Source organism: Rhopalosiphum padi, chromosome 2 (genome assembly GCF_020882245.1).
Source record: "Rhopalosiphum padi isolate XX-2018 chromosome 2, ASM2088224v1, whole genome shotgun sequence".
NCBI classification, from domain to species: Eukaryota; Metazoa; Arthropoda; class Insecta; order Hemiptera; family Aphididae; genus Rhopalosiphum; species Rhopalosiphum padi.
The window spans coordinates 72647945-72659432 of NC_083598.1; the positions used below are offsets into that span (position 1 = coordinate 72647945).

The window sequence follows — 11488 nt, forward strand, 5'->3', positions numbered from 1 at the left end:
ATATAATTTTGATCTTACTTCAAATTAGCAATTTAAAATAATAATGTATATGTATATGTATATCGTATATAATGAATTATGTTAAGCTCTTATTATAATGATTTTTTAATTTATTTTTTATAAGTTTAAATGTACTGTATTTTGCATACTACCTAAAATATTGAAATGTATTCAGTAAAAATCTTTTTATTTTCTGAAACATTGAAAATTAATTATTACTTAAAAACTTATAATATAATTATTCATAATAATTTCATGTTATTGCCAATATATATATATAAATATTATAATTTATAACTAATAATAATAAAGAAAAAATTGCATTGGCTAGTAATTCACTTTCAAAATAAACTTATACTTTTTATATATATTATTTTATTCCTGAGATTCACAAACTTTTTTTGACTTGTACGGAGAATCAGTCATGTATCTCTAATGACTATATAACTATTCAAAATTGCAATACATTTGTAACAATTAAAATATATAAAAATAATTTATTTATATTTAATATTAACATACATAGAACACAAAATAATAATATTAATATTCCGTACTACTACCTCACGGTCTTTTGCAGTTTGAGAACCACTGGTTTATATAAAAATTTAAATAAATTGACATTTGTTAAAAAAATAAAATATAGAATGTCAAACAAGTTTGATAAAATATAATAATTAATATACAATAATGAACGAAAAGTTCTAAATTATTAGAATATATATTATTAGGTTAATTTTACTGTAAGAAAAGTTATCACAATTTTGCAGACACTTTCAGTTCTTCGACACCAATAGCACCTCTATGTTTCCATACTCTATAACGGGTAAGATCTTTACGGGTCACAACACCAGTTACCTGAAATAAATTGAATATAAAAATCATCAGTTATATTATCTTACCTAAGTAATTATCTGTGTAATAAATACCTCATTTGAATCATTAACGACAACAATATGTCTAAGACCCATTGCTCTAAAAAGCCGGAAAATCCTTGGTAATGATGCCATCTAAATAAATAAATAGTTCAATATTTTAGTTTATATGTAATAAAGATAAACTGAACATTTAATTTAAAATTGTATGTACTTACATCTTGTACAACATATGGAGATGGGTTCATAAATCGTAATAGATCAACTGTATATTGCCTTTCACTGTCCAAGACGTTTATATTCTAAATAAAAATATAATACTTTCTGTTAATTAATAATTTTAATGTTGTACCGAAAAGCGTTCATGACAATGCATAGTATCTACTACCTAGTACCTATGAACCTTTTAATTATCATATTCCAGTGGCTACCAATTGGCTACTGGCTGAAATTTCAATTCTATTACCAAACTTCAAACTCTTTACTATTTACTTTGACATACGTAGATAAATTATAAATTTAATAATTCATTTTATACATTTGATCAGAAGCATTATCAAAATATTAAATCTTTATAGCGATCACCTAATAAATTAAAAAAACACTCATTAACTAATATTTAAAAATAGTAATATATTTAATTCCTAGTTATATGAAATTCTATGGTGTCAAAAAATAAAAGTAATAACTATATTTATTAAAATAATAATTGATATTGTTAAATTAATGTATCATTAACCCTTAATGAATACATTTATACTTTTAACTTTTACATTATCTACATTCATTATCCATCGTTTTATAAAATAATTATTGCAGAGTTGTAATAGTTTATTTATTACAGCAGCTAACAACTATATTCATTATTTGCAGTATGTGTGTCTATAATGAACAACCTAAATTAAATTCTATAATAATATTTCAGAGTATGAAAACAGAATCAAGATTTATCTATGTTGGCTACCGGACATACAATAACCAAAAAGCAATCCCATAGCTATATTTTATTAAACTCAAATGAATTATTTTACACTTAGTCTGTATAAGAATTTCAGTATAAAAAAATAGTCACCAACAACCCTTAAATATACAAAAATATATTCTAATTTATTTACTGACTCTTATTCAAGTATTAGAATAATTCCACTCTAAAATATTACTTATATAATAATAATAATATATAAACAAATGTGAAGTTTAAATGATAAAATATTTTCAATCATAAGTGTTTTTTTTAAATAAATTAAAGAGTAATAAATGAGGAAATAAAAATTATAATGCATGTTACAATCAAAATATAAAAGAAATTTTACTTACATCTATATTTGAATATCTCGGGTAATCTTTTCGGAAAGTAGTTAAAGAAACATTATCCCAAGCTGCCGGAACTTCATTGAACACTTTGTTTTGTAATAGTACAATAAGTTGAGATCGAAGTATCAATCCACGTAAACGACCATTAAGCTTATTGTTACCTCCTTCCTAAAATGCAAAGTACATTTAAAAGAAACTATGATTCTACTTTTTTATGATAAATTTTTAATTTACTGAATCAGTGCTAAAAACGTCATCAACTACTGGAAATCCATTGTATGTATATTTTTTTAAAGTATCCACAATTTTTCCTACTGATTCTTTTGATCTAAATGCAATGACTGGATAAGACATGACCTCACTAGCATATATATTTGATGATAGTGGTGGAGGATCCCATGCCATTAATGGTATTCCACTCAATTGTATGTGAATATCATAAATACTCTTAAAAATAATAAAAATAATATTAAAATCATTAAATCCAATAAATATTTAATTATAATAATAATAAATTATTTATTTAATTACTTAAGTATCTAACCTCTGTAAAATAATCACCAATCCATTTTGCAGTTAAAAGACAAATCATAAGTGGTAAACCAAATGTTATATCGCCAGTTGCTTCAATTAATATAACCGTAAGACTAATGGTCATACGAACAGCACCACCAAGTTGGGATGCAGCACCAACCAATGCATATTTTCCAACATCCTTAAATATAATTATGTATTGTGTATATCATTAAATAAATAAATATAAAAATTATTGAAATATAATATATATACATAAATGACAAAAAAATATTGATAAGCCTTACTACATTTGGAAATATACACTGAACTCCAAGTCCAATAAGTCGTCCCCATGCTGCACCTGTAGCTAAGCATGGAATAAACAGACCAGCACTAACACTTAAGCCGTATGTCCAAATTGTAAGTAAATAAAAAGAAATAGCAAAATACACTAATGTAGTTGCATCGAGTGATTCTGAAAAATGTTTAGCAAAAGTTAAAATAAAAAAATATTTTAAGTCTCAAAAATAATTAAACAAATAATTTACCTGTCGGATCATGGAAAAAACGATCTAACTGAAGCTTCAGGAACTTGAAGCCATAATGATGCCATAGAGTTAAACTCACCATCGTTACAATTTAACTAAATACAGAAAACATATTCATGCTCAATTTTTCATAATAATAATAAATAACATATTATATAATTTAATTGATTTTCAGTTTAAATATTTCTGTTTACTGGCAAGGTTCTTATAAAATAAGAACAAAAAAAGACTGTTTAACTAATAAAAAATACCCAAAAATATCCACTATAAATTAATATTAAAATTACAAATAAAATTATTATAACCTGAACAGGATTTTTTGTTGGATCAAGGCCCAATGGTTTACAATCATTTTGCCATAACATTAACAAAACTCCCACAGTTGCTGTAAAACAACAAACCAGGACTGCTTCTAGGACTTTCTTCCAGCGATCCACCAAATGTCTGAAAAATAAAATGAAATATATACAATTTTGTATTACCTAAATGTTTTATAATGATTAGTATTATAATTAAAACAATATTTATATATATTTTGTATGCATCTATAATTGACTTGATATTAATTTAATTGAATACATTTATGTTTATTGTAGTCTACAACATTACAAAGTACAAACACTGCAGCGTACTGCCAACGCTCATTTCTATCAACCTCTTTGGGACATAAACAAGGAGACTTGGTAGACTTTCCGACCTTACCCAACCATGGGAGAGGTAGAACAGAAGACTGAGTCAATTATATTTACAAACACTATAAAAAGGAAAACATCATTTTTATTTTTTTTTTGATATCATTTATACAAAAAAAATTCTTATTGTTTCAAAATCCATTATTTTTTAAACTTTATTACTTTTTCTGTATTTCTAATATAAAAAAATATAAAAATGATGTTGCACAGTCCAAAATCTCCTCTTTATAGTGTAAAAATTTGGTTGCTTAACTTGGGCTACAGCTTGAGTGGTCCTTGCTCATAAAACTATTTACTATGTTATATGTTTGTAAGAAACGTAGTCTTAAGTCTATATGCATTATACATTCAATTTTGTATCTAGTAAAGTGTCTTATCATCACATTTTACACAACACCAATATTGACCGGACAGCGACAACCAATGATCATCGCAGTCTACATCAAACTCTTAATACAGTGAGTACCTTTTTACATAAATGAAAAATAAAACTCTATGGAAAATATTTTTAATTAAATAATGTTATACACTCTATTAATGGATCTATATTTTAGTTATATATTATTAATGTTATTATTATTAGTTGAAGTTTTGGGTATTGTTAATTACTGAAATATATTAAGTATATTTGTATTAAATATAATACAAGATAAAAATAAATAAAGTAACACTAAAAATTCCAATTGCTGAAAACAAGTGTTAGGATTAAAAAGATAGGTTAGTTTTAGTTTAATTATATAATTATAACTTCCATTAAAGTATTTTTTTTTTTTTAATTGAAATACCATTTAATTATATACAATAAGTTAAAAAATTATGATATAGACAATCAAACAATAAATTACCTCATTCTAAATACGGTGAGTTTATAATTAAGATGACAAAATAGCGCTCCAGTTAGTCCACCAATAATTCCCATAAAAATAAAGATTGGCAGTTCAAACATTTGATAAGATAACGCAAAATCGCTAAACTTGCCAAAATTCAATAAGCCCCAATATGTTAATTCACCTATTTCATGATAAAATTAAATAAATGTTCAAAAATGTCCATGTTTTATTCTTACTATATAATTAACAATTATATTACCAGGGTGACCATGATATGCACTCAAAACTAAATTTAGTGTAAATGTTGAAATCATAGATGAAAAAAATATTCTCCAAGTAAGCCCTTGATTCCAAAAACTAGCTCCTTCTTCCAAACTGAATAATACGCCACCTTAGAATAATTTATAAGTTGTTTAATACAAATAATAATAATATTAATAAAATATTTACCAACTGGTGAACCAAAAGCAGCAGCAACTCCAGCTGCAGCTCCTCCAGATACAAAATCTCTTTTCTCATGGTCCTCTCTGAAATAATTTAAAACTCCAAAGTCCTTATGAAATGTGGTACTTTTCCCCTGGGAAATTCCAGCAGCTACAACTGCACCAGCATGAATCATGGGACCTTCCTAAAAAAAATTGAATTGATAAAAATTAATAAAAATTATCTAAACATTTAGCAATTTTAATCATATTTTATGTTTTAAATTTAAAATTTAAAATTTAATTTGAAAATTAACATTTTAAGTTATTAATGGTTAAAAGTAAGAGATATTTAGTCAAATTAAAACACAATGATGTTGATAAAAAATAAAAATATTAAAAAAAACTATTAAGCAAGTCTTTTTTTATAAAACATATAATAGGTCATTTTGCTCTTAACTGAACTAAACAATCATAAATGTGGATGTATGGAATATCTTTGTTACTACATAATGTAGGAAACAGACAAAATATGTTGGTGTAATGGCCCAAGTTCTTAAATTATGTTTATTGCTTATATTTTCCTACCTAAAATTAAACTTTCTTTTTAAAATTTAACATTTCTTGCTTTGCTTAGAATCTTAAGTAGTAAATTAATACTATATTAATTAATAATTTACCTTTCCTCCACACATGCCACCTACAACAGTGGTAATGACACCAATAACTTTTATAAATAAAGTTTTTATTCTAACTAATCTTGGTATTTTAATCCCATTGAGGTAACATTTCACTTGAGGAATTCCAGATCCCAATGCAACTGGCTAGAAAAATTGAATTAAATTAACCTGAATTATAAATAATAATAAATATACTAATATTTATTTTAAACATACTTACTTCAACATAAGCAACTAAAGTAGATCCAATTAAAACTGGCACAATATTGTAAGCCAATAATAATAAATATGGTCTCCACAAACAATCAGATTCATTACATTTGTCAATATCTAATAGATGTAAAATTCAGGAAAAATACTTAAAGAATTTATCATATAAAATATAAAATAAAATTATAAAAGGATACATTTCTTGACATGACTAAATTTCAAATCTGCAATAGTTTCTATTGATAAATCAATTATAATACCAACGGTAGCAGTGATTACACCAATCCAAAAGAAAATAACCCATCTCACAAAATTTTTCTTGACTACAAATGGGTAACCTTTTTTTCGTTCTTCATCGCGATAAACATAGTTTTCAACAATTTCATAATCTAAACTCTAAAAAAAAATTATTTTGTCATTATTATTTAATACTAATTAAATAATTTTAAATTTTAAAATAGGTATTCAGTACACATTATTCAAATAATTAGGTCCAGGGGTCCGGAACCCCCCCCCCTCACCCCAATAGCTTACTAATAACATCCAATGTATAAATAAATAGGTTAGACTAATATCTTCTACTTATATTTATGTAGAAATGTAGTGGTATGTCACACATAATTAGTAATCACAACGATTTACCACATGATTATATTTTACAAAAACCTAGCTTTCTGGGAGGTGCAACAGCAAAGCCATAGCCAAATCGTGGACCTCAAGGTATAGGAGAAGAGGAATATATAATAAGTAAGTCCGTAGCACAGCATTTTCAATTTTGTCATAATTTTGTTGATAGTCATCAACACCGTCATGTCTCATACTTATGTACATTTTTTTAGACTTTAATAAATAAACTATTTTAACAACAATTATCTTTACAATTATTTTAATCCACAACTTGGAGAGACTGATAGTACCCACCACAAATGCCATTGCAAAGCCTGTGCTTTTGAGTCTTACTCCTCAACTAAAATTGGTAGTTGAGTTCAGGATGATCGGATGTATAAGATTGTAAATCAGTGAGTTTGAAGTAATAAACTAATGGTACTCGTCTAATATCAATATGCTACCTACCGTAAAATGATACCTACCAAAAAAAAAAAATAATAATAATAATTTATTAATTTATTATTATAAAGTACTTTATAATATTTCTAAACGCCATTATATATTATTACAATATATTTTATATTATTTTTACATCATCCCAGAAATCTTCTAATAAGTCGTGTTGCGTATGAATGGTCCGCTCCACCATTCTTCTTTAAATTGTAGGTCTACAAATATGTTGCTCCTTGGGGTTTAATTCCGTATTTACTATTTAGTTTTGATATGTCTCCATATTATATACTCGATCATTTGTGTTTGTGCGCCCATTGTAGGATCAACAAAAAACTAGGAATGATTTGGAATTGAATAGGAAGGTTTCATGATGATAACCTATATCTTTTAAGAATTAAGGTACTATATGCTCGCCATTGATCTGAATAAATAATTGATCCTAGTTCTATTTTATTTTGTATTATTGGTAATAAAGTTGCCTTATCTATTTTTTCCACTTCAAAAAATCTTTGTTCTACAACCCCATTAACATTTTACAACACATACCAAAAATACACGGACTTCAAATGCGAGTACCGTAATTTTTTTGAGTTGAATGATCATCATCAATAACGTCAGCATCACCTGATAAATTTTCATCTACATTTATCGTAATGAATCAAATGTACTTCCACAATAAAATGAAATAAAATAAAAATAACTACGGTAGCCTATTGTCGGTATGTAGTATACTACACGTATACAGTTTTTTGGTAGATATTATTTTACGGTAGGTAACATATTAGACGAGTACCAAACTAATAACTAATAAAAATCTATTATATTTAATTTATCATTCAATATCTTAAAGTATAGGACATAGGTTAATGTGTATGATTCAAGGTAATAGGTACTATGTACTTCTAGCCATGGCCCATGATTTAACTGACAAACAGTGAGATATATTAAGCTTCTAAATTCTAGCCACTAAGGGTACTATATTTTGTATCTATTATTATTTATTAAAAATACAATAGTCTACAACTATCAGATTCTATGGCTTAACATTTTTAGTAACATGGATATTTTGATATTTTTATTATTTTTGAGTTTTATCTTTTATACAATTTATATAGTTTGAATGAAAACAATTGAGTGCAATGAAATATTAAAAGTAGCAGTGGCGGGTTTAAGGGGATGGCTATGGGGGCATTAGCTCTCCCGCTCCTTGGGACTAAGCTATCTTTTTTTTTAAAGCGAGTATTATGATTTAACAATAATTATTATAAAATATCGTCTTAGAAGAATAATATGGTTGTTTATTAATTGAATGCTCTGAATGGCTCTGACACACAGCGCGGTCCCTGTAAAATTATATAACTGCCCGCCTTGATCTATGTATAGCTAAGTAAATCCTTGAACCTCAATAATTAGCCCCTCCCCCCCCTTAGTGAGTGATAAAACCCGCTCCTGAAAAGAAGTAATGAAAAATAATTATTTTACTATTACTGAATAAACTAAAATCAAGTAGACCTATTCAACTATTCAAAAATATCCAGTTACTAATTTATAATTGAATAATACTTTCAGTTGGGATAAGTAGTAAAAAAATAAAATAAGTGCATTTGTTGATTTGATCATAAGAGGATAGTGGTGGTAGATATAGAAAATTCTGGACATCGCCTAATAAAATCTTTCTGCATGACTATCTATCATATCAATAAATCAAAGCATAAATGCACAGACTTCTATGTATATCTAGTATAGAAGTCTGTACATGAATGTTACCAATACATATCAACTAGGTAACTAATAAATTATAATATAATCTCTACATAAAACTTGTAATATAAAATAGTTTTCTTTTTACTTATTTTAATTTAATGATATTTCTAGTTATCTAATACCTAATGTTTTCTTTAAATTTTAAATTTTATATGAAACGGAAAAGCATACACATTATGTATTTTACAAGTATAATATACAAATAATTATATTAATAATAACTCACCTCATACTTTGCTGATAAAATATTTAATGATCCGATTGGCACTGAATCTTCTTTCTCGGAAAATGAATCAAACTTTTTATTATGAGACATAGTTCCGTATTTAGTCTATTTCAATCATTAAATAAAAATGTATATTAAAACAACTGAATTATTAAAATAAAAACAAATGAAAAATTGTTTTATAAGTGATACCTATCATGCTATATAATTGTCATAAACAGTGAGAAAACTTCTGAACAATTAAATTAAATAACAACAATTTGTTCTATGATATCAATATTCACAGTCATAATCCTTAAGCAATAAACATGCTTGTTTTACTTTAAAACTGTATTGGCACAGATGGTATTAGTGTATTACAGATAACTGATGTCTGATGACTCAATTGACCAATGATTCAGACTGTTATATCACAAAGCATAAACAAGATGTGCCAAGTTTAAATTGGAAATAATTATTATGCAAATGTGTAATAAAAGTGTGTTTCAATATATTACACAACATGATAGATAAATGAACAATATTAATTTTCATTGTTATACATTTATGATAATCATACCTTAAGATACTAAATTGTAATAAATTGTTGAAACAAAATATATTGATTATATTAAAATAGATAGATTCATTTTGAAAATAAAATGACCAACAATAATAATATAAGACAATAAAAATAAAAATTCTCTCAGTGAAACCAAAATTTATTAGCAGATTAAATATACTTACAGTGAAACGGTTTTGGCTGCTGCTCATTTAACTGCTTTATAATTAACAAAATAGCTAAAAATATACTCAAAATATCTATTTAATAAACTAATAGTTCACAGTTTAATATTTCATTTTAATAACCAAAATAATAAATTACATAATTTTTCAATTAGGTAACTTTCAACCTTATAGACAGCAAGAGCAATTTTTTATAAAGTATAAGTATTTAACATTAATTGTACGAAACAATTTATTATAATTTTGCACTTTATTGATACATGATAATTCCATTGGGTAACTATGTTCTAGAGTGCTGAGTATTGAATATTTAAATTAATAATTATATAATATATTACTATAATATATTATTTTACTATTGTGATTATAGTACTATCTTGGCATTCAGTATAATCTAAGGCCACGGTACTAAATATCTATCTACTCTATGATAATACCACTTATTATGACAATATTATGCTTCATTTAATCTTTGATAATACGTATATGTTATCACAGACCATGGGTTATGTCAATAATTTATTGAAGATCCTCAAATACCCATGAAAACTAGATAATCTGAAAATAGCTTTAAGTACCTACTATTATAGTAGAAAGCACGTAATTTAGAGGGGTAGGAACGATCGAAACGAGATGTAGCACATTATAAAAACCGAAAACCACCCAATTATGAAATGCTATATCTCGCTAAAAAATTAACAAAAAATAATAATTTGAACGTTAAAATTCATAAAAAAAATGGCCCTTTTAATTAAGTATATTTAAAATATAGGTTGCCATTTGAAAATCAAATATATCAAGATACCTAATAATTATTTCATTGCTATTAAAAAATAAAAGAATGAAAAAAATATTGAAACAAAATATTTTGAAAAAAAAATCCTTGCCAAGTCAGAGATCGGCATGTAAACTTTCTTGATTTTCAAATTTTAGAAATTTATTAATTGTATGCATTATGTATGTATAATGTATTTTATTTTCATTTTCATTTAGTGAGATAGATCTCCGAAACTGGAGATCGGATTTTGTTGTTTGGGGTCTTGTTAGATTCACATTGGCTGGGAGAAGTGCAGTGAAGATTTTCAGAACTTTTATAGTTAATTCACTACAGAGCTTCAAAAAAAAATAAAACACATTTCACTGCACTTCTCCTAGCTAATGGCCAATGTGAATCTAACAAAACCCCAAACAACAAAATTCGTTCTCCAGTTTCGGTAATCTGCCTCGCTAAATGAAAATTATCAAAAAATAACTATTTTTTTAACTGTGAAAAATTAAATCATTTTTTTTTAAATGTTAATCTCACATTTTGTATCTACTTGATAATTCCTTATTAATGATCTATAAACCAAGTTTTTAGCTATAATAGTTTTGGAAAAAAGTTAAAAAAAAAATAGAAATTTTGGGACTGTTCACGCCGACGTTTTGTTGATTTAAATCGTTATACCATTTGAGTACTGATCTCCCTCATTAATATTTTATGTTAAAGCTAGCTTAATTATCCACCTACTCATTACAACTGAGTTACATTTTTATCATTTTCATATTTAACACAAATTCTTGAAATTTTAAAAATTCAGACTTTTTTCATTTCAATTACCATACTTACTTGATTAAAAATCA

The 11488-nt window shown here is 25.8% G+C and overlaps 1 protein-coding gene across 1 annotated transcript; it reads right to left on the reverse strand.

The window, feature by feature from the left end:
• Nucleotides 1–477: 477 nt before the first annotated feature.
• Nucleotides 478–10209, reverse strand: LOC132920412 (H(+)/Cl(-) exchange transporter 7-like). The gene is given in 18 exon segments (XM_060982797.1): nucleotides 478–858; nucleotides 930–1010; nucleotides 1094–1177; nucleotides 2193–2357; nucleotides 2424–2636; nucleotides 2734–2904; nucleotides 3011–3180; nucleotides 3254–3272; nucleotides 3274–3348; nucleotides 3559–3697; nucleotides 4791–4956; nucleotides 5035–5166; nucleotides 5226–5403; nucleotides 5878–6021; nucleotides 6098–6207; nucleotides 6285–6483; nucleotides 9140–9244; nucleotides 9866–10209. Coding segments are annotated over 18 exon segments (2280 nt in total). The 5' UTR covers nucleotides 9893–10209; the 3' UTR covers nucleotides 478–756.
• Between the last annotated feature and the right edge of the window lie 1279 nt (nucleotides 10210–11488).